The sequence below is a fragment of the Hippocampus zosterae genome, chromosome 12 (genome assembly GCF_025434085.1).
Source record: "Hippocampus zosterae strain Florida chromosome 12, ASM2543408v3, whole genome shotgun sequence".
In the NCBI taxonomy this organism is placed as follows: Eukaryota; Metazoa; Chordata; class Actinopteri; order Syngnathiformes; family Syngnathidae; genus Hippocampus; species Hippocampus zosterae.
In genome coordinates, this window is record NC_067462.1 from 9,612,644 (window position 1) to 9,639,087 (window position 26,444).

General features: G+C 42.0%; 3 protein-coding genes across 15 annotated transcripts in view; 2 read left to right on the forward strand and 1 right to left on the reverse strand.

Annotated features, from left to right (window-relative positions):
• gpm6bb (glycoprotein M6Bb) overlaps window positions 1–26,444 on the forward strand; it is a 223,063-nt gene that overhangs the window by 32,730 nt on the left and 163,889 nt on the right. The window lies entirely within an intron of this gene.
• fancb (FA complementation group B) overlaps window positions 1–26,444 on the forward strand; it is a 42,161-nt gene that overhangs the window by 4,086 nt on the left and 11,631 nt on the right. For 2 of the 6 annotated variants that reach the window (XM_052082545.1, XM_052082548.1), the window contains exons 6-9: window positions 74–495; window positions 1,468–1,708; window positions 2,967–3,284; window positions 22,144–22,274. In XM_052082545.1, the coding sequence (XP_051938505.1) occupies window positions 74–495; window positions 1,468–1,708; window positions 2,967–3,284; window positions 22,144–22,274 (1,112 nt within the window). Of the gene's footprint in view, window positions 1–73; window positions 496–1,467; window positions 1,709–2,966; window positions 11,854–15,451; window positions 15,507–22,143; window positions 22,337–26,444 lie in introns of those variants that run through there. The other 4 variants (XM_052082546.1, XM_052082549.1, XM_052082547.1 and 1 more) reach the window with 4 other exon arrangements.
• On the reverse strand, window positions 7,236–23,840 carry glra2 (glycine receptor, alpha 2). Of its 8 annotated transcripts, none has more exons than XM_052082575.1 (9): window positions 23,538–23,840; window positions 23,181–23,302; window positions 18,080–18,147; window positions 13,787–13,980; window positions 12,695–12,777; window positions 12,484–12,621; window positions 12,188–12,402; window positions 9,699–9,848; window positions 7,236–8,960 (listed from the first exon to the last, which is right to left on the reverse strand). In XM_052082575.1, the coding sequence occupies exons 1-9, from the start codon at window positions 23,615–23,617 to the stop codon at window positions 8,679–8,681; spliced, it is 1,332 nt and encodes a 443-aa protein (XP_051938535.1). In that variant the 5' UTR covers window positions 23,618–23,840; the 3' UTR covers window positions 7,236–8,678. The 8 variants fall into 8 exon arrangements, with proteins under 8 accessions (XP_051938535.1, XP_051938536.1, XP_051938534.1 ...); XM_052082576.1 differs by lacking the exon at window positions 18,080–18,147 and adding an exon at window positions 18,224–18,291; XM_052082574.1 differs by lacking the exon at window positions 18,080–18,147 and adding an exon at window positions 18,224–18,291 and having other exon boundaries at window positions 13,787–14,010.

Below are 26,444 nucleotides of genomic sequence, written 5' to 3' on the forward strand. Positions count from 1 at the left end.
CACACACTCACACATCTGTGCGACTGTCCCTATGATGTCAGCGGTCCTTAGCGCTGTACTATTTTTGTTCCAGACCAGCGGTCGGCACGAGCTTATCCATCTTGACAGAGGCGGGCCACGGCTCCACGCCCGCAGCCATCCAAACTCAAAGCCAAGCGCTGTGGCTCCCCGCGCTCGGTCCCTCACCCTCCGCCTCCTCCTTCTCGCCCGCCACCTTCCCTGAGCCGGCAGCCAAAAAAAGCAAGCGGCACGACGCAGGCGGCTCGAATGATCTCAACACGGCCAGACTCGCCGTGACTGCCGTGACCAGGCTGGCACCTCTGCTGAACTCTGGCTGTGTCAAGTGCAATGTCATGCTCCATTACGCCCCGAGACGAGACGCTTCAGTCCTCGCCGGTGTACCGTCACCGATTGTCTACCATTGTGGTCAACTCACTGTCGACATTCACGCAGACTTCAAAATTCAACTGTTGAACAACCCTGAGCTTAAAACAGGTAAATTGCAATGAGATTTGAATTGTTAGGAGGGTGACGCTAAACTAGGAAACCCAATCACACATTTATCGAGTCGTTTATTTAACATTCATTTGATGCGAATAGTAGTGCAAGTAGCACCTTGATTGACAGTTTCTTCTCTCTTAAAGCAACTTTCCCCAATCAAATGGTTAGAAATAAAATTAATCTCTCCAGTACAGTCAGTCTGAGGTCGGCAGTCATTTTTCTTTATTCTTGGAAAAAAAATTACTGCTGCTTGGATTCTCATGACTTTATTCTCAAATTAGTTAAAACATTATTTTGGATTCCTTCTTGTCAAATTATATCATGTTATAATTACATTTCCCGAAACATAATTACTTTTTTTACTATTGCAACTATTCTTGTAAAATAAAAAATAAAAATTTTGAGGGTTTTTGCCTGTAGTTATATGTATCACAAAATGGATGCAATTTCCGATTTTCTTAGTCCCGCCCCCCAAAATAAGAAAAAAAAAAGAAATTACAACTTCGTTGACTTTGTAGACTTCAGTCCTTTAAAATAACAGGTCTGTGTTTTCTCACTTTATTTTTATGCTGTTACGATCCAATTCTCTTGAATTCGGACTTTTCAAGTGATTTAAACTCTTAATCCCTCTAATATTATGACTTGGCCCATTTACAATACACGTTTTTTTCCCTCTTGTCATATTGTTCCTTTCTTCTGAAAATTCTCATGAATAAAAATTCACCTTTGGAATATTTTCATACTTGATTACTAAAATTGTGCATTTTTTTCCCTTGTAAAAGGAGACATTTTCTTTGTAAAAAAAAAAAAGTCACCATTATTTTTAACATTGTTTTATAGCATGGCCGCTTCCACTCTTCCATAAATGCCATATTGACCATTCCTTTTATTTATTATTATTATTTTTATTTTATTATTATTATTATTAATCATGATTAATCATGATTTTTTTTTTTTTTACCCCAGACGAGGCTCAGGAGGACTTGCTGTGTCTGCTGGCGGTGCTAGACCACTGGGTCTTCCGCATAGACTCTCCCAATCATAGCTTGGGCGATATCGACGGCTGGCTGCAGAGGAGAGTGGGCTGTAAGAGGGTAGAAGTGAGCCCTCGGCATCGAATGTTTGCTTCTCAAGGACTCTCTTCTCTCTCGCTGCTGTGCTGGCGGCACATCAGTCCGTTCCACGGGGAACTAACGGTCCACTCGAGGTGAGAAGTGTGCATTTGTGGTGCCAAAAGCAGAGCACTCTGGCTGGCAAGGAGTTTATATGAATCGAGGAAAAGTACTTTGGAACGTTTGTGTGGTCTATCTGTTTGATCGTTTTGTAAAATAAATGGGAAAAGCACGTGACGCAGTAACTGTTTTTGAAAAAAGATGGACGGGGTGGGCAGTAAAGTAACCAACCCCCCAAAAAACGGGATAAACATCAACCGGTATTTCATGGGAATTCACTTAATGCGGGGTATCACCCATGAAAAGTGAGGAAACACTATTTTTTTTATCTTCTGCATCATTACTGCAGCTCACTGAGCAGTTGACCGTCTTCTTTATGTGCATGATTTCTGCATGGCATCCTGGTAGCCAACGTGTGCGCACCAGAAGGCGCTGTTCAGTGAACTAATCATGATCTACCCACTGTTTGTTCATTCATCCATTCATTTTCCGATCCGCTTATACTCACAAGGGTCGCGTGGGTGCTGGAGCTTATCCCAGCTGTCTTGGGGCAGTAGGCGAGGGACACCCTGAACCGGTTGCCTGCCAATCGCAGGGCACACAGAGACGAACAACCATCTGCCCCCACACTCGCACCTAGGGATAATTTTGAGTGGTCCATTAACCTGCCACGCATGTTTTTGGAATGCGGGAGGAAACCGGAGTACCCGGAGAAAACCCACGCAGGCTCGGGAGAACATGCAAACTCCACACAGGGAGGCCAGAGCTGGAATTGAACCTGTGCACCTTGAGGTCGATGCGCTAACCACTGGAGCACCGGGCCACCCCAAACTGTTGAATTCTTTTTTTATTCTAAATATATATTTTACAGTATGTGGAAATAAATGTTTTCTTAAGAAAAAAATGGACGTTACCAAAATTTGCATGGGGGATGCTGCAATGGACAAATGGTATTTCTATTCATATGAGTGGCGAAAACTGATTTGAGATGCGAATTGTATTGAGCTACTAGCTTGCTCGCGGAACAAGTGAAACTTGTCACTCAAGTCACAACTGTGCTACTTTTGCAAGAGGGGCCAGGTTTCAAGAATAAATTTGTAAATGGGTGAAATGACAAGTTATAAATCGGGACACAATCTCAGTCATATTGTCACTTTTACCTCGAGGGCTTCATAATTGTACCGTATTTTGTTTTCAAAGTTTGTTGGGCCACATAAAATACAAAGTGAGCGCATTGTATTCACATGAGTTCACCATCAATGGTTTGTAATGGGCTCTGTTGCTCTTTGGCAGTCAATTGCAGATGCTCCAGCATCTGGATGTCCTGCTAGGTTACCTACCAGCATCCTGCTCCATCCAGCACATCCGAGGCCTAAGAGGAGAGGGGTCATCTGAGGTACTGGCTTTGGCTTTGGAGAAGGAAGTGGCATCGCTACGGGAATTTGTGTCACCTCTGCTGCGCGGGGAGCAGGAAGGTGAGGAGAGGGCGATGGGGTCCAAGGAGATCCCCGAACCGGGCACGCCGGAAGGCCTCCAGAGGTGTCGACTCGCCTGGCAACGGGACGCGGAGAGGAGTATGCGGAATTTGAACCCACGTGTGGATGTGAGAAGGTACCGTGAGTTTATTCAAAAGCTGACGGATGCCCAACTTGATGGGGATTTAGCAGCTCTCATGGAGACTCAGATGAAATAATGCTATTACTGCTGGAAAAAAAAATCTTATTTGGCCTCCAAGAGCAAACTGATGCTGACTTGATTCCATTTTATTATCACATCCTGTCTCCCCTTGAGCATATTTCCACTTGATCACTTCCGAGGTGCCATCGCTGCAATCTGCTGCACACTGCTCGTCTTAATCCTCTAGACTTTGTGTCCCCACACTATTTGTTGATGCTCTCTAGTTTCACCCCAAAGTGAGAAATGACAGTGGGAGGGTGGCGCAATTGCACAAGGGAAAGCTTTTACTTGTTCTTCCACCTCACGGTTCACTCGTTTTCTTTCTGGTGACACGATGCAGTTTCATGTACGATGCTGCTGTGAAATTGCACAAGATGTCTTCAGATTGACCGAACCAGAAGTCTATCATAAACTGACCAAAGGGGACTCATACAAATACTGCATATGTTTTTTCTCTACCCAAGCCTCACGTCTCACTATTTTTTTCATCGAACAGAATGATTTTTAAAATGATGGCACATTAAAAGAATATCATAGCCGAGAAAAGAAGAAGCACTTTACTTAGTAATTATATTAGATAGTCATGATTTTTATTTTTTTTGGTACATTTGCTGGATTATCAAGATCATTGCAATCAACTTTATGTTTGGAACATCGAATATGCATGCATTGAGGAAGGGTGTGAATTATTTTGGATGTCAAACTTTTTCTCAAAATGTGACAAAATGACAAAAACATGTCTCTTAACACAGCGTCCATCTCCTAAAAATAAACTAAGATGTGCATAATAATAATAATAATTAATTGCGTTGAATTGATTTGTCATGGCCAGCAAAAATTGGAATTGCAAAATGGAGTGCGCTCTACTTTCATTTTCAACTACTGGGAGTTGGTGACCTGAAGAAGTAGAACGGGTTGTGACTGGTACGGAAAACAGGAGTTCCGAACATTCAAGATTTTTCTGTTTCATTCAGAAAATTGCGATAAAATGTAATGATTAATTAACAGCTAATTTTCTGTTAAATCAATCCAGCCCGTGTGTGCATTTTGCCCAGAGTTAGGCTCCAGCCTCTTCTAACCCTGAACAGAATTAAGTGGACTGGGGAATTGCCATTCCTAGAAAGAATAATTTGCTACTCGTTCGATGAATGAACCAAAATATTAACAAAGGCTCTCTATATGACGCAGTGAAGTTCCACTGCAAACAACAACTACACAAATCCAATTCAAGACCCTTGTATCTGTACCATAAAAGCAATATGTGCATCGGCACACAAAGATATTAAAAATGAATAATGGGTCAAATGCGTGGCCTCCTGTACCCAGACTGATGTCCTAATAATAGTAGCATTATAGTCCTTACATGCACAACGCTAAACAGTGTCCCGTTTTCAAAATGAATCGTGCATTTTTTTACGTTCAGCCTGGAATTGAATTTGAAAGCCAACGATCCCTGACCTTTTGTCCGCGGTGTATCTTTCATGCAGTAGTGATGGTAAAATATCAAATCATGACTGTTATTTAGGTCCATATGGATTGAGATGCTCAACATGTCTGCAATGTTTAAAGATGACGAGATGAAATGAAGGGTATGAAGGTGTTGTCGAAAAGGCTGGGAAAGTGCATCTGACTCCAGGGGAAATTCTTCACAGGGGAAACCTTGCAGTTAGGACGAGAAATAGTTCTTTTGTGACAAGGAGTTCTGGAACCTTTCCGACACACTAGAGTAGAAGAGATGATCAAAGTTGTGGCAGCCAAGCCTGTTTTTCACAATAGTAGCTTGTTGGTGTTATGGGTACGCAAGGAAATGGGGCGCTGAGAAAAGTTCTGAGGGCTGCATTTCCTTTGCCACTGCAAACCGCGTGTTCAACTGGTTGTACCGTCCTAATTTTCCCACGGTAGTTTCTTTTTAATTTACTGCACTATTCGTGTTGAGCCACAATAGCGTTCATCTTCAATAATGTACAGGCGCGACAATTTGCTCTCAGTCTCTCCTTGGCCTTCTCGATTGGTTGCTGTTGCCATGGCAACTCTCATTTCTCACCTCTCCTTGCTCACAAAGCCCCCGCCCCCTCCACTCTTTCCCTCCGTACACCAAAGTTGTTTCGATCCTCAACGCAATTAGCAGCTGAAACTAATTTTTCTTTCAGGCGCTGTCACACGCCGTAATGACTCCCCCCCTACCCCCCCTACCCCCCCTTCGCTTTACATAATTTAAAAAATATTAATGGGCTGTTATGTAAACTTGGAAGTGATTGGTTTTCTACATGAGGATTAATGTTATTGATTAGTGTACAATTCCTGTCATTTGGGCCGGGTGACTCACGCAGGCTTGCATATTTATGTTCCAAGACTTTGTTGTATTTGCTCTCAATGCAAATACGACCCCTATAAAGAGCTGCACTCACCTGTATCCTTATGCGTTGTATATGCTGTATAGTCACGGCTTTTGGCCAAGCACATCGCAACATACGTATTTATGAGCCTTTTTTTTACACCAAATTGGCATTCTGCTGTTTTTGCAACCAGACGCGGGGATTTTCCATTCCGATCATACTTGAACCGGCACAATGGTGAAGGTCTATTATTATGCATTGGAGGAAACCCACCGTCAGATAATATCCACACTACCCCAGGCCACGCAGTCATCCATGGCTCGCGTCATCACCTCGGTGAGATGAGAGTTTTTATCTGACCCGCCATCGGGCCAAAGCAGCATTTGTCTGTTATTTTCCACTGAGATCTCACACGACAGAAAAGCAATATAAAGTGTATCTCTCTTTTTTTTCTTTTTTTTCATAAATGCGTATGGTTGGGCTGACCTTCAATGAGGTGAGAGAAAAATGAGGCAAATGTGGTGCCAGTTCTGTTTATTGACGTTCAGGCTGATAAATAAACATTTTCAATAGGAGCATTCAAAGAAAGAGTTCCTCAGGTCCATTAGCAGTTCTATAGAATACGTGCTAGACAGTTTCAGTGTCGTCCTTTCCACCTTTCTGCGGTACAGAACTGTACGTCTCCATCCGACATGTCAAAAGGTACACGGCCGTTGCGAGACGAGTATACAGAAAGGTAATTTATTTTTCAAATAACCAAGTCTACCTTCAGTTATAGTTCATTGGACTAGCGCTACAAAAAAAAGAAAAAAAAAGATATCTGGTGCTTTACTTGGATGGACTATGTTACAACCAAAATGGCTTTTGAAACTGGGAAATAGTTTGTCAGAGTTCCCTAAAGTTTTTCAGTTCAAGATTCAAAGTAGAAACTTGGTTCCTTCTTCGGACCCAAACTTACAAAAATGATGACATGTACACATCGGTCAAAAAGAAATTGTGTGCCTTCTTAGTGATCAGCGGATGAGTATTTTATACTCATCGTCGAGGGCACAATACAAATAAATACATAAATAAATATAAAATAATACTGTAATAGGTTCCAAATTTGGAAAGCCTTGCTTTATTCAGTGTGTCCCAAAAGTCACGATGCACTCCCGTTTTTCGAATTGGCCTCGTGAGACCGTCAGCATTTGGCAAGTTGAGGTGTTGCACGTTTTGTAACTCAAGATTTTGCTGCCTCTGATTTTGAGAAGCTTTACGGCCGTCACTCAGCTCCAACGCATTCCTTTTACGCTATGCGTGGCACGTTTCTCAAAACAGAATCTGTTCGGACAAACTCCCAGAGCATGTTTTTGCGCAAAGCGAGGTAATGTGTGTTTGTGGGGGTTGGTTAGAAAAACATCTTGCTGGGTGGCAATTTTGCAACGCTTCTTCGGTGCTAATTGGTGAGCCATGGTCAAGAGAAAGCAATGCTTACAAAAACTGCAAAGTCTAAGCTCAAGCATGTTAATTGGCTCACGTCTGAACGAATAACCACAATAGAAAGACATCAAGTGTTATCGTGACTTTTATGACAACCTGTATTGTGAAATAATGTCTTTCCAAACACTCACAAGCTTGCAAAAAAAGGGAAAGGACAAAAATCCCATGATCACCGAGCAGTAAAGATCCCTTTTTACCCTTCTCTCTCCATTTTTCTTTTTCATCGTCAGAAATCAGTAAGCCAACCACTTTTGACAGGTTGCGGTTGTGCGGTACCTAAAGGTTGGTGCTACTTTCCAGTCTGTTGATTGTAAAATAGGAAGTCACATCATATCTCAAAGAAATGTTGGTTGTTCCCCATCCTTTTTGTGTTCTCCTGATGATGATGTCAAAAACTATTTTTGTAGCCAAAGCCTACCCCCTGAAGTTAAAATCCAAAGGAATTCAATATATATACCGCATTGGTCCGAATATAAGACGGTGTATTTTGCATTGAAAAAAAGTGGGGGCTGTCTTATATTCGGGGTCTAGACATTATACCAATTCACGACGCTAAATGGCGCCAGATATCATTGAAGCGAATGCTGAACTTGACTCCCCAAGCCAAAGCGAACCCCTGTCACAAAGAATAAAAAAAAATAAAATAGCGGTAGCACAAAGAAGAAAAATAAAAAATAGCAGTAAGAAAGAAAATAGAGGAAAATAATAGAAGAGATAACAGAAAATGGAGAAACGTAGCGACAATCTGGAGAAAAGTGGGTCGAAGATCGGCCAGGTTAACCGGCAGCTAAGGAGAAGTTATGGTGTAAACTTCAAGATGCTTTTTCTCTCAAATATATTGTTATAATCATTTGTTTCAGATGTAGTGTCATTATTGTCTGTATAAAAATTAATTTGGTGTTCAAAAAGTCTTTTTTTCAAACTTGAGTCTTCAAAAAGCGGGGGTCGTCTTATAATCAGGGCCGTCTTATATTCGGACCAATACGGTATATATTTTAACCTGGTAAGACCCCTTTTAATCGGGAGATCCTTGAATTATTACAAACGCACATCCGTAATATAACATGGCCGCATGTGCTTTTGCGTCTTCCATATAATACATCTTTCTCTTTACAGTATATTGTCTTTAAAGGAAGTGTTGTGACAGTAGTAGGATATAAAACAAATCCCTTTCGATAAGAAGTTCCTCCCGTGGCAACTTGGAAAAGTCTCAGAGTCTCAAACGAAGCTACCGCACAGTTACAAATTGTATCTTAGTTGGACAGACCTCAAGGCAAAGAAGGGTTAGAAAAAGATTTGGTCCACCGTAACCGGAATGCTACTAACCCTTGAGTCCCCCCCCCTCCCACCCAGCCCCCCACAGTTTTCCCTAATTCAGTATTTGCTGCCGTACAACCTGAACACTCCCGTAAGGTTCACAAACATGAGACTTTTTATCCCTGAAAGAATATCTCTTGGCAGCGCTCCTCAATGATCTTAAGTCTGAGAAACAAGCAGAAGAGCGGAGTCGTTACTTTTTGTCGATGTCCTCGTGCCTGATGATCTTGTAGGTGATCCAGTAAAAGACGTTGAAGATGAGGAAGGCCAGAGGGAAGGCAGCTCGAGAGATGGTATCGATCCTCTTGGCTCGGTCCACAAACTTCTTTTTCATGTTGTCAGTGTCTTTGGGGACAGACGGCTGAGGGTTTGCGGCCGGAGCAGCATTCTTAACAGCTGAGCCGTCCTTGCTTGGCAGACACTGGTTCATATTGTAGCCAGCGAAATTAAAGCGTCCGTCACGCATGTCTTCATCCTGAACAAAACAAACAAACAAACAAAAAACGTGGACACATTAAACCTCGGGTGGCATAAACTACGAAAAGAGGGAGGTTAGGCCAAGTTGAGATGCAAAGCAATGGAATTGGAAAGACATTTGAGTTTCAGATCAAAAGATAAATACTTTTGTTTAGAACTGATCATTTCTTATTCATTTAAAATATTTTTCATGTAACGGGAGTGCTCCACACGTTTCCACGCCATTCCCAAACGGGGCTTTGAACGGAATGGTTGCCATAAGACTGCCCCGCCTGACATCATGCTGTCTTTCAATAGCAAACTATTCGAGACGAAATTAAGTTGTACACTACCCATCTTGCCAAAAACGTGAACGTTCAATCAATTCGACTCAATGGCCCAAATTTGAAACAGAATTCAATTGATCACTTCAATCAATATCATTTCAACATCTTTGCATGTACAGGATATGCTAGTAATGATAGGTGCTAGCTTAAGATGGCCAGAAGGCTACTTCAAAGATGTGTAAAATAGTTTGAGATTCATTTAATGAAATTATAATACTATGCAGGACTGGTTGAGACACATCGTTGTCAATTTACTTTTCCCATCGGCTTAAATCCCCAAACACCAACGGTAAACAGCATAGAAATCCAAATGTTGTTCAGCAATCTGACTGTTGACAATGCGTTTCCTATCTTCATCGACCCAATGTGCCTGCGCAAACTTCAGTAAACAAGCGAGGTTGAGAGTCTACCTTGTGATTCTTCCTTTGTCTTCGCCTCAAGCGGAGGAACTCTTTCTGTTGCCTGGAGACGAAATTAACCCCGGCATATTCGAGCAATGCCGCAAATACAAAGAGCAGGCACACCGCCATCCAGATGTCAATGGCTTTCACGTAGGAGACCTGCGGGCAGCGGGAAACATTTTTTAATTCCAGCTTCTCCTGTCGGCCAGCGGATCGATTGCGCTATGGCATAAAAAGAAGTCTTACCTGCCATGGTTTTTCTAAATTAATCACATTGGATCATACTCTACGTTTCTCCGCTTATGCACACCAAACTAGAGAAGCGATTCGTGCGGCATTGATGTTTGTGTGACAATAAACGCGCTAGGGACGATAATAACCGCCTCAGCCACGAACAATCGCTGGATGTTGATATCACCCCGTCCTCATTGTGAGGAAGATGAAAGCTGTATGTCAGCGTCACCTCGCCGATTTAGCACGCGGAACGCCGCAACTCAGCTTTATGAGACCACTCGAGCGAGTGGCGCCTCTCCCTGGCCTCATTTTAAATATTTATCACCGCTACGTGTCTTTCATGTTCGAGACCATCGACGTGTTTGATGAGCTGTCCCCCGCTCATACAGAAACAGACTAATCACTTCATGGATCCTCAATATGTACCTCCCTCATGCCTTTACTACGAACAACATTGAACAATTTGCAGGTACGTTTAGAAGCGAGATATGCACGAGTCCCCCGGCAGAATGCTGACTTTAAAAGCCCAGTCTTCAGTCAAATTGGGAAAACACTGATCTCTCAGCACGGCGCACCTCACACTTTGCTTGAAATAGTACAAAGGGAAGAGTTCGTCGAGAGGCAGTTGATAGAAACTGCACAGGTAACTTCCAGTGCACTGGGAATTAACATGACTTTCTCATTAGCTTCGCGTTTATTTCGAAAGTAACTTGCGTTGTGAGCTTGGGATAGAAACGTTGTTCTTATGCTCAATTCGAGCTGGCTAAGACTGAAGATAACTGCAATGCCGGCCCAAAAGCCTCATTAAAGCAAAACTGCTTTACCAGGGCTGTAAGGATTAAAAAAAAAAAAATTAAATCCTAAAATTACTAAAGCCCTTCCTTCCTTTTCTTTTTTTTCTCTCAAAATCTATCATTTATGAACGCGAACAATTGTGACAGCTTTAATACGTGATGAAAAGCACCACTGATGTAATTTATCACCCCAACTGAATCTTCCTCAGCTGAAACTGACATCAGACCGCAAGAGCGTCCGACGTTCGTTGCTGTCGGGTAACATTTAAAGGAAAGGTGCTTCGATTCCCAGTCATCCAGGTCATGGTAATCCACAAACGTTGAATCGTCTACCACGGTGCAACGATTATCTGCACTAACTGCACAGCCGTCATAGTACAGTCAAACCTCGGTTTTCGGACGTCTAGTTTCTCGACCAATTCGGTATTCGACCAAATATTTCGAGTTTTTTATGCCTCGGATGACAAACAAATTTCAGTTCTCGAACAAACTGAGCGCACTTGAATGCACCATTTGACTCCTCTCGCTTTCTTTACACGAGGAAGTGACGCGTCCTCGTGTCGCTTTCCATTGTGAGCAGACGTGTTCAATAAACGTGGTTTTGATTTTCAAACAATTCGGTTTTGAACAGTGTTCTGGAACGGATTATGGACGAAAACCGAGGTTTGACTGTATATTGTATTGCACCACTGATCTCTGCTCGATGACTCCGCACATTGTCGCTTGGTGGTACTACTGCACGACGGTATCCTTATATTACGGAAAGTCTTTCCATCCTTATATGTCATGTCTTGGTTAATCGTAGTTGTTTGTTATTGCGATACTAGTGCAGCCTATACTACCGGAGATAAATTCTTTTTCTGTGTTCTACATACTTGGCCAATCAAGATGATTCTGATTCTGATTGAAGGCAACATGACTCAGAAGAGTAGATGAAAACATTTCAAATTCCATCCAATTTGGTGAGGAAGTGGAGCGTGAGCCTTTGGAGAACTTATTACATCCTGGAGAGGTTCCCAATCAGATCTGGAGAAAGGAGTTTTCCCCTATCGGCGAATCCCGACAGCATGTTTGGAAGAACCATTAGGAGGCATCACGCATCCACTGGCAGGTGTTAAAACTTCAAGAGTGTTTTTTTTTTTTATCTTCTCACCTGCAGAGTTTCCCAGACGACGAGTATGCTTTCATTTTGTAAGAAAGGAAGTCTGTCTATTAAAAAAAAGTTGGGAACTGCAAAAACAAAAGTGATCAGATAATAATGACTAGACATGGTGAAGCAGCATGTGGTTCATTCGCCAAATGTATTCTTTCTTGTACACTATGCGTTTGAGAGCAGATACCGCGTTAGTCCGAAGACCTTGTATGCTGCCGCATTTTGTCAGTTTCCTCCTACAAAGACACCTCTTGGCGCTTCTGCAAGTTTAATCGAGGAATATAACAACTTGCCACAACAAGTGATGATGCTCTTACTTTTGGAAGCGAAGCTCTCGAGCCGGAGCTTTGAGTGGTCATGGTGAGCACGGTGGTAATACCAAGCGCCACTCGAGCAGGGGCGGCGTCCATGTTGATCCAAAAGGACACCCACGAGAGGATGACAATGAGGAGGGAGGGGATGTACATCTGGATTAGGTAGTAGCCCATCTGACGCTCCAGATGGAATTTCACCTCGATGCAAGTAAACTTGCCTGTCGAGAAAAGATCGCCAGCCCGGGTTCTGATACCACGTCGCTGTGGTTCATATACAGCAACGTGCGGCATCCGCTTACCCGTGTTGTAGTGCTTGGTACAGTAGCCCAGCTCCTTCTCCTCCCTCATAATGAACTGAGGCAGCGTCAGACCGTCTGACACCTGCACGGCGCCGTTCTCCAGCCACTCGAAGATCAGGTCGTTCATGGTGTAGCCGACTACGGCGAGACCAAAACCAAAAGTCTACGGTAGATGTGACGCTATAGGTAGCAAACCAAAGTGGATACTTACAACTCTCCAGTTGCATCGTACACGTCTGGACATCCATAGGGAAGTTCTTCAGATCCATCGGACAGGACAGGATGAGAGTCAACCTAGAGCGACCACGAGAAAGCCAATGAATAGAGACAAATAATAGAAAGCGGGCATTGCCATTGAGGTAAAGCCTGGCGCAGTGATACTTGGGTTCTGCAACGATTCACTCCAGCGGCTTCCAATCACACTTTCATTACTGCAACTTATTGTCTCGCCGATGCATTCGGATACCCACTGGGGGCCCCCTGCCATCTTTCCCTGGCGCGAACAGTGATGGAGGCTAACTAGCTTTCATCTCTGGCGTCGACCCACTCCGCCTCTCCACCCGAGCGCCACTCAGCCCCGAGCAGCCTCCGTAATAGACTGAAACACTTTCAGTTCTGTGTCGAGAAGATTGAATTGGGCTGCTGTTTGACGTAATACAGAAATGGAATGAAATATTTTCATACTCACTATTTGGTCTTAATTAAAGTCCCAAGTTCGGCCTGGAACTCTTTTGGAGTCCACAGATCCATGCAATCTGGGCATGAATTTCCATTTTATTATTTAAAAAAAAATCTTTCAGTCCCTAACAAACCTCTCAGAGATTACCATGTACCAATTCCATCAAAAGTTTTTTTTTTCTTCAAATCTACATGTAGTGAATTATGGAATGTCAAAGCGGACACTCGCAATGGAATCAAATCACATTTAAAGTGACTCTATTCAATCTTCGATGCCGCAGAAAAAGAAATGAACTAATATTCATGTTGTATAAATTTGACTTATAATTTTGCCAACCATGTAAGTAAAATTACTTTTAATTGACTTTTATGCAAGAAAAGAAGGGTACCAACCACTTGTGTAGGTTAAACTCCAACTAACGGTAAATACTAATAAAATTAAATCAAATCACTGAGCATTTTTGTCTTCCTTTTTTCATCGTACCTATTAATAATGCCCCACAGTTAAAGGCAGAACAAATTTTAACCAGTCACTTATCATTGCAAGCGCCAGCCTGAGAAATGCGACCAAAGGATGCGACCCGACGCGACTGAACTGCAAAATCATTTCTTTGTCATCTTTCACCTGATACTGTACAGGACGTTGCCGTTCTTGAAGATCCTCAGAAGCTTGTTGTCCGTGGTAACGTCGTGGAAGTTGGCGCCCTTCTCGTTGGCAAAGAAGAGGTCGGGTTTCCAAATGGAGTCCAACATGGAAGGGTCCAGGTCCAGGGAGGAGTCTGGGTATTTGCTGTACGCCAGCCGGGGGTCATTCCACTTCTGCCGCAGGAAGATATTCACTCTGTAATCCTGCAGACATGACAAGCGGCTTTGCATATTTTTGTGGTGCAGCTATTGGGCTTATGGGAGAGGGGGCACGCTGGCGATACAAAGTCAGTCATCTGCATTGTTTTTTTTTTCATACAATAGCTTCTCTCTCTTTTTTTTAATTTTATTTTTTTATTTTTAGTGTATTGGGAAATTGCTGGGTAATATCACAGACAACAGTAGTCCCCGCGAAGTGATCACCGGTGAGGAAAATTGGCCCAGGATAGACGTTGCAATTTGTCAGTCTGACTGATTTGACTTTGGCGAGGATATCATCCCAAATCAATTGGTTCCTTGTTTCAATTTATATTTCAGGCGATCAATTTGTCTTGACCAACGGCAGCCTGAATCACTTCAAAAAGCAAAATGGACCAACTGGTCTACCCTCAATCACCTCCAATATCTCATATCAGACATACTTTGTAACCAACAGGATTTTTGTTTGGCTGAAAATGCAATACCCCTTCAATGAGTGATCAATTTGAAATGATTAGTAGGCCAATGAAGTGCTTGAAAGAGCAACTGGTGCTTTGACACGTAGCCAGTACGGCACAAATGTTTTCGTTTACTTAGTAGAGAAAGTAACATGCACCTTTAGATCCGTGCCAATCCATAAGGTTCTTTTTTTTTTTGCAATTTAAAAATTGATTTCAGTTTTCTGACACCACACCTCTAACCTTGCGATCTGAAAGAAATCGATGGGGTTCTTGCCTTGACATGAAAAGTAATAGTTACAGTTAAATGTTTTCAAGCTCAGCATTCCCTGCGCCCTGTAGAAAAAAGTAATTTCATCTGACATTTGATATTAGCTTCCACCGCCATATTATGTCTTAAGCCCTTCAACCTCCATTCCTTTCCTTGCACTGTTTATCGACATCATTTGCCTGAAGGTTTAAAGTTCAGTTTCAACTCTGCCCAGCAGAGCGGAGAAAACAACAACGCGCAGCTTTTGATCGGATCCAATTCAATCTGCTCCTGCCGTCTGGGATCACGGGTCCGTCCAAAATCAATAGTCTCATTGTTTAGCCACAGCGGGAATCACGACTAAAACGTTCAATTCCGTGCAGTACAACGCTGCTCCGTGTGCTTATCAACCTGACATTTAACCTCAGAGGTCAAACTCCGTATAGATATAAACAGTTTGTTTTATCGATATATCTCATCTCTTTTATAATCTCTCGTGGTCTTGTTTTGACACGGAAGAAGAAAAATGGCTTGCAGTGATTTACAGCTAAAATAACTGAATTGAGTGCCTTGTAGCGCATCGAGAAAGTAGTACCGCAGGATAATTGACCTCAGGTACAGTCAATAAACCACATTGGCTATTGTGTGTACAGAGGTCCTCGCTTCATGACGACGGGCGTCCGTGGTTTTTGTTACATATATAGACGAAAATGAACACTTTGCTAATGTGTTACCGCAGATTATTGACGTACTACGGCACATTTCCGATAACCTGTGGTACGGCGCCACTGCAGGTAAGGAACTCCATGTACTCTTGCAAATATGTCGCGCTCTTGTTCTGACCTCGAGAAATGATGCATGATAATGTAAAGAACAGTTAAAACGGCAAATAGTTGAACTTTTCTGAGCTGATGTTTGATTTCAATTTGGGTAAGATAGGTTTTGGAATCATTAGCTTTCTTGCTAACCCTGAAATGTGGAAAGTTATCCAATTTCACTTAATTGCTCTGAAAATGATTATTTCTTTAGTACAAAAATGGTTTGATTTTTGCTCACCTGTCATCTATGACAGCGACACATAGTGACAATGAAATTCTCTTCCGCTAGATGGCAGAAGGTACAATTAACCTGTGCATTCGTTTGTTCAACTCAACAGGTCCAGATTTCATAGGAAGTAAACTTGGGAGACAAGATCATCATTATTTTAGTGCCAATATGCTTTCGGTGATATTTTGGTGGTGTGCCGTGAGCCTTTTCTAACAATTAATATGTACATTGGCTCAAATGTTGTGAAACACTGTTTTGGGCTATGACCTGGAAGATGAATGAAAACGAGCACGTACTGGCTGATTTCTGAACACAGCCAATTTGTGTTTCGTGTCATTCAAAATCGGTCTTGCTGGGACAAAACGAATAATCCTGTTGTCACCTGTCGTATCTGTCACTTCGCGGGAGACTACAGCGATTTGTTGAAATCAAGTGACTTGAAGACAGAAAAACAATCTTGCATGCTCACAACACCGATCCAAAAAGTTACAACCCAAAAATGAAAGAACAACACGTGATGCACTGTAAATGAACCAGGAGTGAAAATGAATCCGCATCATCCAGATGTCCCTGTCAAATATTTTAATATGTTGGCTTTTAATAAAAGTTGGGAGCGTTCCAATTTGCACCAACTTTTCTCATTAAGCGCAATCATGTAGGAGCCATAATAGAAAGCAAATGATGTGTTTATTAGATTCGGCGCGTGGAGAGGAGCAAAGCACGGAGCAATGGGAAGCATGTGTCGGCGCAATGACATGCTCTTATGCTGTTTGACATTTCATCAGCGTGTTGGCGCCTCGCGAGCGTTCGCGCCCGTGTCGTAATCCAAGTAATTGCCAGCCCGTGCCCAAATTAACATCCGCCATTCACGATCTAAGTGGTGATTAGCAGCCATTATGAAGCTTTTGGTGGGGCACTGCCGTGCGGCCTCACCGATTTTTTTTTTGGGGGGGGGGGGGTATTTTGATCCCGTTAGCAGCAGGGATATTTTAGCATATCAGCGCTTTTGGAAGCTCAAGCCACCACCCACCGTTATTGGCTGGACTGGTGGAGATTTACCAGCTAGGGTTTACTGAATGAATTATTAATTTAGATTAATGAGAAAAAAAAGAGGGGAATCATGGTAGCTGAAAGCAAAATGTGTCATTTATATTCGCTGCATGATCCTCTAACAGACTCCTTTAATTGGAAAAAAAAGGAAAGTCCAACCAATAATTTTCTCTGAGAAAACGATGCAAACAGAAACATCAGTTCTTGTCATTTAGGAACATAGCCGTCCATTTTGTGTGCCACTATCCTCACTTTTACCACGGCCGGGCTGGAGCTTGCTGAACTGTGTTGTTGTGTATTTTAATGATTCGCTGACATCTCTTGTGATGACTATCATTTGGTGTAAGTGTTGTAAAAGGTCGAAGGATGGTCAGGGAACCATGATTGTTTGTGTGCCTATTTCTCGTGATGACTGAATAGCTTTTTTAATCAAGTTTTGCAAAAAAAAAAAAAAAAACAAGCAAAAAATAAAGCAATAAAATAAAACATGCACGTTAATCCTTGGATTAACTGCTGATATTTCCACACATCTCTCGTGATCAGTTTTTTTGTCATTTGGAGAGAGAGATAGTACAGTATAAGCACCTTGAGATACCAGTGACACAACTTCAAGGTTTTTTGATATCCAAGCCGTTATTCGGACATTTTTTTTCCGTTGAGAAATTTGAAATACTGTACTCTATGTTGGCTAATAAGAGAACCCAAATGACTTTACAACAAGCATCAGCTTTCCGGAGAGCAAACTATTCTTCAAAAAAAGACTTCAAACTGTTTATTCCCATTAACAGTTGATGTTTACTGCGAATCTAAACAAATAGAATTACGTGTGCACTTAAGACAATCAACAATGCAAAATGCTGTAGATGGGCTAACCAATAGCATCTGTGTTGCGTAATTATCCTTTAGGCAACGGATATTCACACACAAATGGTTGAGCAACACATGTAGAAAGACATATATTCTTTATCCTTTAGCCTAAAATTATTGATTTTGCATAAAATAGGCATATTGAGTCAGTTGTAAAAACCTCATGTTTGTCTCATCTGTTTTATCCTGCCCCCAAGTGGCCATGACGCACACACAAATTCTGAATGCGGAAAGATGACGAAAGATTTGGGTGGTTTGAGTTAGACGGGTGGCCACAGAACGAATTAGACTTGTATCTCAAGGCACCGCTCAATTATTGCATTTTGTGAAAGGATGATTAAAAAATATATATCTATTTTTTTAAATGATGAATTCACTCAGTGTTTTCGACCCCTCAACTCACCATAGTAGTTTCAGCTATAGAACCAAAGCTGTTGATAAATATGTTGCAGGTAACGTTAACGGGCGGACCTGCAGGTTGAGGGACAGATAACACATTCACTCACACTTGTGCACAGTAGAGCAGCCGCAATGCCGGAGAACTCACCATGGTTGTCTCCGTGACCGAGCCAAAGCTGTTGATAAAAATATTGCATGTAACGTTTACGGGGGCACCTGTGGAATGGAATGACAATGACACGCCTTAAACACATTGATTCGGTAGTGGCAATGAAGGATGAACGTGCTTGTTTATAACCTCCTGGACACGTCAAAAGGGACACCATCCAATGCAGTCCAACCACTCCCCACCACTTTTGACAGAAAGACAATGTAAAGTCAATTCAGAGATTTGTTTCTCATTACCCACATTATAAATGTTGAAAATTTATTGCTGAGAACTGTTTAGTGGGGCTGTGCGATTATGAAAAATAATTGAATTGAAATTGTTTTTCCTCGATCTTTTGATTTTAAAATGATTATTATTAGAGCCGTCAAACGATTAAAATATTTAATCTAATTAAAAATGCAACTGTCATAATTAACTCAAATGGACTAAAAAATTAATCGTGATTACTCACACATTTTTTATCGTTTCTGAATTTCCTTTTACATTTTTTGTCCTATTTTTCACCCATTTTAATGCTCTCATCAACATGGAATCATAAATCAGTTTTCTATGTCCCAAATGCAAATATTTACTGAAATAACACATTTGATTTTCAATTTTACATGAACATTTTTCACTTGGAGCAGTTATTCACACATAATCTCTCACACAATATTACTGTCCATCAACAACAGTGAAAACAATATTTTGTCACACAACAGCTGCTTTAACAGCTTTTTTTTATAAAATCAAAACAGAGCAATATAACATTATAAAGTGCACATCTAAGGTAAACTAGTACTCAGCCTATAGTAGATTTAAACCATGGTTACATACTTCGTTTTTCTCAAGTTTACTGTGAACACAGCTGTCTGTTTCTGTATGTTTGTTGAAGAATAACGAGACACCAGACACCAGTGTTCATTATGTGCCGCTGTATTCAAAACTGCCCGCCGTACAAAAAAGCGCACACACTTCTCCCTTGGTGCTGGGGCAAACCATTCTGAAAGGGGGACGGGGGGTCACTCCCCCTAACACAGTCAGGCTATGTTGATTGTGTTGGTCCTTCTTGTGCGGAAGTCTCTCTACAGTTTTTGTGTAGACCTCATTTCGAATGACAACACTGGAGACGTTTTATTTTCGCTAGGTCGCTACCACTGTCAGACAAACAGAGAAGCTCCACCCGCTCTATTTATATGGACGCAGAACACTGTAACCTCCCACACAAAATAGTTCCAAACAAGTAACATCCGCTTGTGACGTGTGCCGCGTTAATCTCGCGAGAAAAAATTTAATCCCGTTAAAATTCATTTAGATTAATGCCAATAAAAACGCGCTAAACTGACAGCTCTAATTATTATATATCACAAGTATTTTTTTAACAAACACATGCAATAAATCAATCTGTCTTACAATAAGTATATACATTTTATTATACAAGTGTTTTGGTTTTAGAGGTGAGCCTTATGCTAACATAAAAGCTAAGATAAGGTCCAGGAACGTAATGTGAAATCTGGCATGAGTTGAGAACTTAAGCATCTTCGTTCGCATCATGGTTATCTGGATCAATTTGTGACATGCAGTTAGGTTGCTAGTTTTCCCATCTTAGAGCGCCTTGTTGTCAGCTGCCAGTGCATGCACCTCACACAGAAAAAGTAGCCTTTTCAGCCATATCAAGGAAGGGATTTATTTATGTATTTATTTATTTTTAGGTCTGACTTGGCACCCAGCATCTTGACATGGGCTTTGCGCTGGTGTGGCTGCTTCGGAGCTACTTGTTGTTGTGGCATGCTAAAGTCCTGCGATGATTTTGGGATATTTTTCAGCCAATGAAGACTTTAATATATAGAAACCGTATATATTCAAGTACATTTTCATAGCTAAAACATATAAGGATGCGTAGGATGTATGCATCCATTATTCAGTTTTACACATACATGCGAGCATTTGAGAGCGGAGACAAAAGTTTTATTTTTAAGAATTTTATGACTCATTTTATGTGCTTGGCAATTTTTTTTTTAAACTTCCAAATTTGGCAGGCTTGTTAACACTCTTCTTCTCTGAGACAAGTTGAATTGAAAGACATTTATTTTCCCTCTGCAGGGGAATTTTGGTGGTGGAAGATGATCACAGTGCATCCCACGTCTCAGTTCTTTTTACATACGTTTCACCAATTAAATGAATGAAATCGAATTTAGAGTGCTCGTGAAGAAGTCCGTTTGTTACAATAAACCAGACCAATCACAATCAAGCCCAATCAAAACAGCTCTAATAGTGGATCTCATTAGATTGTGCACTGGTGTACCTAATGTTTTGGCCAGGGAGCATACATGCTTTGATGGACATTTTTTAATGTGCAAAAGTGCTCATAAAAAATGCAAACGCTCTGAATGTCCTAATTTCTTTCATAACTCCCAAATGAAGTCCGTTTGACATGAATTTCTCCTCACTCTTGTCTGAGCACCAAAACGCTTTCCTTCCAGTCTCCTCCCGCCTCAATCAGATCATTTTCCAGCATGGCTCTTATGAGCATTGAAGTAAAAATCTCCTAGCCAGGCATGCAAGCGTTTGCCATTTCAGGTACCAGCAAAACTTCCGATAGGCGCAAAGTGAGGTTGTCAGCCTTCGCCGCTGCCCTTTTCCCCGCACGTTCCCCATCAATATTGCATCAGACTCTGTATTAATATTTGCCTCGCTTTGTTGTCAGCTGACTAAGATTTAACGGGGCGAGCAGGAAAATAAAAGCAGCTCACAACAATGTCAGCAAAAGGAAATCTAGGTCATCCTTCAGCAATGCAACACACTTGTCAAGGTGTGACAAGCACCATGTGGAAATTGCTTCATATGGAAAAGGTGTGTTTTTGATTCATCTACAAATATTTTATGAAAATAGAGTCATAGCAACACTCTAGATGAAAAAAAGTATTAATAGTTGTATTTTATTGTAAAGAATCATTCCACAAGAGTTGTGACTTTTATCAAGAGAGTGCTGTAAAAAAAAAAACAGTGTTGTCAAAAAGTATTTGCCCCCTTTTGGATTTCTGTGTCCTTTGCATACTTATCAAACACAAAGGTTTCAGTTACTCAAACAAATTTTAGTATCACACGTAGACAACCCAAGGGAAAAAAAAAGCTTTTTCAAAATGCCAATTTCATTTATGAAGGCACACACGCGCACACAAAAAAATGGGCAAATACTTCAGCACTGTAGATATCAAGTGTAATTACTGTTGAGTTGTAGTGTTGCCTTTTAGGGGTGTAGCCTAGTGATTCTCTGAGTGTGAGTTGTGGCCAACTGTAGCTTCTTGCAAGTGTTGTTTTTATTTTGTATTTGGCTATTTGTTCAGATTTGAAGTGCATGGATGACTTTGAACTCCCCCACCCCACCCCACCACCACCGCTCCCCTTCCCACTTCCGCCAAGTGGTGCCATACCTGCAGCTCAAAATTCTAATTTGGCTTGCAGCACTAAGCAAAAAATAAGAATAATATATAAAATAACATAGAAAATAATCGAGAACATTTAGATGGTGTGAGAAGAATAAAGTCCTATTTTTAAATTTTAAAAAAGCCCTAATATTTCAAATGTATGACTTAACTTTATGTAAATAATTCATATGTATGTATTATGTAAATAATTCATAATGTCAACCCCTCCTTCCCCCACTGTCCTTTCACCTTTTTTTATGATGGTCACGGTAGACCTTTATCGTGACAGATGATCGTTGAAAGAAAAAAAAACACGCACACACCTCCCTGTACACTCAATTTCTTGCTGCTCCATTTGACTCCAATTAAAAACTAGAGGAAGACCCTCCCAAAAAAAACATCTGGACTTATCCCTGCCCACCAGACGCGTCTGGTAGCGGGCCGGGACCCGCCTTATGTTTCCAATGACAGCTGCTGTTTGTGTCTCCGCAGCATCTCAGCACCACAAGACGGAAAGCCTGCAGCCTTGCCATGGGGGCACCATCCATCATTTGAAGCTGTCAGGGTGACACCCCCCATCCTGCCTGTAGCGAGCATTCATCAACACCTCCCTGCGGACTCTGGTATTTACACACCTCCTTTCATTTGTTTTTGCATTTTTATTTTTTTGCATTTGTGCACATGATGGTGGGATGTTTGGGGGGAAAACATGCAGCGTTAGGGTGAGAAGTTATAGCCACTTCATTAGGGTACTCGTATTAGAATTTAGAAACATGATAATACTGAGTTTAGTTTGACACTGTCACTGTTATTATTGTGGTTGGATTTGTACACTCTGATGCAACTAAGTAAAGGTGCATATGATCTCCAAAGAAGCCTTTCGATGTTGTTAGAAATCACACGGGTTGACAGCAACTTGAGGGCTGCAACAACGAAGAAGATATTACTGTCGGCAATCAACGTGATTTGGCCCAGGGACCGTTATTAAAGATTTATTTTAGTTAAGTGTTAGTTCAAGGGACTATAGTTCTCATAACTGACCTGTTATTTATATATACCACAAAGCATACTTACATTAAAGTATTTTTAGTTATGTGAAAAAATTGGAGCTGTCTGGTTTTGTGATGAAATGACATCAAATACCTCTATTTTTATTCAGGTATAACTTATTTTACAATTGAGATGTCTGCTTTTGCATTTGAACTTTTTTGTTTCCTTAACTGTCACTTACAAAGTCGTCAGCTCACCACTGCAAACTACACAACCATATTGATAAAGATTCAGTTTCAATAATTTATATCTGACAGTGCCAATGAAACTTGAGCATGTGAGGAATTATTGTGTTGAATTGCGTAAGTGTACGGAATGAAGTGGCCATACTGATTGTCCACAATTGAATCACAATTCTCCTACCTATCTCCGGATAACAATCAATTAATCAATTAATTAACGAGCGATTACAAGAGCTGCTTACTTGTTTCTTAGTGGCGTTGAATTAATTACATCATCATCCAAAGGTGAACACAAACCTTTAAAATTGGGTCGTATTCGCGCGTCGTAGCCTGACGTTCGACCCATGAGCGAGTCCAGGAAGTCGGACGGAGACATGTTGGACGATGACCGGGGGTCGTGCTCCTTGGCGTCCACGAGCCTGGAAAACACGGCAGCGATCAAAAACACGGCGCGTGTCAGGTGGGTGGGACCGCGCGTCAAAACGCATGACGCGCGGTGTGGTTTCTTTGCGCGTGTTAATAGGAGAAACGAACGTGGCGCATCACGTCGCGCTTTGTGTTGAAATTGAAGTGAAATCGTTGTCAGACCTCGGGTAGAAGAAAAAAAAGTCTACAAGTGCGTTAGACTTGCGTCAATTCCACACAACAGCCTACCTGAAGTTGAAGAGTAAAGCTCCCCAAATCATCAACGAGGAGGGACGCATTCCGGGCGATGTCTTTTTCACTTCTTCCATCTGTCAGTGCTCACCCAAAAAGCGCTCTCCTCCCGCATGGCCAAGCTCTCGCGCGGCGCATTCCACCGCATACTTTAGTTGCAGACAACTCTTCAAAAAAAAAAAAAAGGACAAAAAGGGCGGCGAAGAAGAGGGGGTTGATTGAGGAGGGGATTGAAAACTAAAAAACAAAACAAAACATTTTACTCCCTCGGAGAAGCGGGAGGCACGTTGGGGAAGCACGAACAGTGGAAGAATGACTGAGGAACGCCTTTTCTCTCCTTTGGAGTATTTTTTTACGCGCACGCGCACAAGTGGCAGACGTGCGCTGGTTTCCAATCTAACGCAAGACATGGTACAGTTTTCTGTAAAATGTTATGTAACAAAGATGCATCTATTTTGGAACATTCTAGTGTTTTGACTATTTTTTCACGTTTTAAGACATACTTTGCCAGATTTTTACAAAAGAATCTGCGAGTGTGTGCGCGTGTGTGCGCGGAGCACCTGTTTCATCGCCACAGCCCATACACACTGTAAACAAAGGGTCCTCCAGTCAGTGAGATGGAGAGTATTTGGTGGCCTGGTTACCCTGGAAACAGATTTTCAGGCATATGATTGGAGACGCCGCAAAGGTTGGTCTCTCCGAGCGAGACGAGATGAAATGTGAGTGACAGACAGGGAGGTGGAGATCCTGCGAACTGCACGAGCGGGAGGTGTCTTGTGTCACCACCACGGGATTAACAGTTCCCATTGAGATCAATTAGAATTCTAATCATCTGTTACCGGAGTGGTCGTCATAAACCCTTTAGGAGTTGCGCAGGGTATGACTTGAGTATGCCATTTTAATATTTTTGACTATTATCCAAGTGTAAAAAGAAGTTAACCGCTGTTAATGACGCCTTGGGAGCCCGCACATGCCACATACGCACACATTCCTAGTTTATTTTCCAAATCCACTTGATGAGTTTTGAGCAGGTTTGGTTATCTTTTTATCCATGGTCGGGTTGTTTTTGACAAAGCAGATTGGGTTGAAGATTGGATTTGGTCGGGCTAAAGTGCTGAAGCTGATCACCATTTTTTGACAATTTTGTTGTGTGCTCCGCTGAAATCAAAGTGACGTTAATTCTTAAAAAGTGGTGGCTGGTGGTGGCGGCTAAATTGCTGAATTATTCAAATACCCTTTCAGACTTGCTCTGGTGACGCCTTATAGGGGAAAGTTGCTTCTTCTTCTTAGAAAATGTTGGTGATCAAATTAGCATTGATTTTACTACGACTGATAGAATGCCTGGTAATCCATTTCTTGGTAGCTTTAACTTGTCAGTATGGATACTTTTTACCCGTTGTTAGATCACAATCTTGACCCAATGTGCTGGGTCAAATCCTCAAACTAATGCGCAGAGTACAAATGACCCAGCATCCACTTTAGTTTACTTTTGACCAAAGGCAGTTTTAGGAGTGCAATTTAGGATAACTTTTTATACTTCCTACTGAAACAGGACTGAAATATTCTCATACACAAAATTGATTTTTTTTTTCCCACATCACATACAAAAAACTGAAAATTTTAGATGCCCCGTTCTGACACGCTGTCAAACACACAACTGAAATCCTTTCACACCATACTAAACCGTGCGAGTGAAAACAAATTCAGTCCTGTGTATGAGAGCATTTCAGTCAATGATGAAAGCATTTCAGCAGAAAATGTGAAGGTAATCCTGAATCATGTCCCGAATTATCCCTTAATTCGGAATCTCATTTCTCAAACAAATGAAAACAACCCACGATCTGGTGGCCCAGTGGTTAGCGCGTCGACCTCACAGTGCAGAGGTACCACGTTCAATTCCATCTTGGCCCTCCCCGTGTGGAGTTTGCACGTTCTCCCCGGGCCTGCGTGGGATTTCTCCGGGTACTCCAGTTTCCTCCCACATTTCGAAAACATGCATAGCAGGCTTATTGAGCCCTTGCAATTATCCCTAGGTGTGAGTGTGAGTGGGGATGTTTGTTCGTCTGTGTGCGCCCTGCGATTGGCTGGCAACCGGTTCTGGCTGTCCCCCGCCTACTACCCGAAGACGGCTGCGATAGGCTCTAGCACCCCCGGCGACCCTTGTGAGGATAAGCGGATCGGAAAGTGGTGGTGGATGAAAACAATGGGGGAAATCTTCAATGCCCTGATAGGTTTGCACAATTTCAGCGAAACAATCACTCTCTCATTTTTGATGCTCGGGTCTGATTGGCTGTTTAATCTTCACGTGAGAGTCTGGAAGTGAGTTGTGGGCAACAGCAGCTGCTTGAGAGTTTTCTCATTTTGTACTCGTGTGTTTTTTGCTGAAAGGAACTGAAATCTGAAGAGGTACTGTATACTGACGATTTATGCCCCCCCACCCCCCACAGCCACCCCAAAAAAAAAAAAGTTTACGATTCAAATCTTACAAGTTAACAGAACAAGCCATTTGTGAGGTTTCACTGTCAATTATCGATGCTGTGAGTTGGGCCTCATAGTGTGTGAGTGGACTGTGAAGTGACTCGTTTGTGAACGTGCGGAAGGATACAGAGCTAAAAAGTATTCCAGTTACTTCCAATGTGCTCACTCTCCTCTGCGTAATGCGAGTGTAGTCACGATGCTTCAAACTGTGACACGCTCAGGGCCATATTGGCGTGTTGCTCGGTTCGTAACCGGCTTCCTATCATCATGGCCTTTAGGAGCCTGCGGAAAAGCCTCCTCTTTTAATGCTGAGGTCACCAGTGTCACATTGCATCTCACGGTGGCGGATATGCGGCTTGCTTATAGCTTTTATTTGTGTGTCGGTTCATATATTTTTGGGTGTCACTAGAAGCCTAAAGCATGTTT

Excerpts from the sequence above, each read along its gene's own strand:
- glra2 (XM_052082574.1), bottom strand. The coding sequence starts at position 23,617 with ATGGAAGAAGTGAAAAAGACATCGCCCGGAATGCGTCCCTCCTCGTTG. Across the intron at positions 23,303-23,537 it reads GCTTTACTCTTCAACTTCAG|GCTCGTGGACGCCAAGGAGC; the intron begins GTAGGCTGTTGT and ends CGTGTTTTCCAG. Across the intron at positions 18,292-23,180 it reads AATACGACCCAATTTTAAAG|GTGCCCCCGTAAACGTTACA; the intron begins GTTTGTGTTCAC and ends TCCATTCCACAG.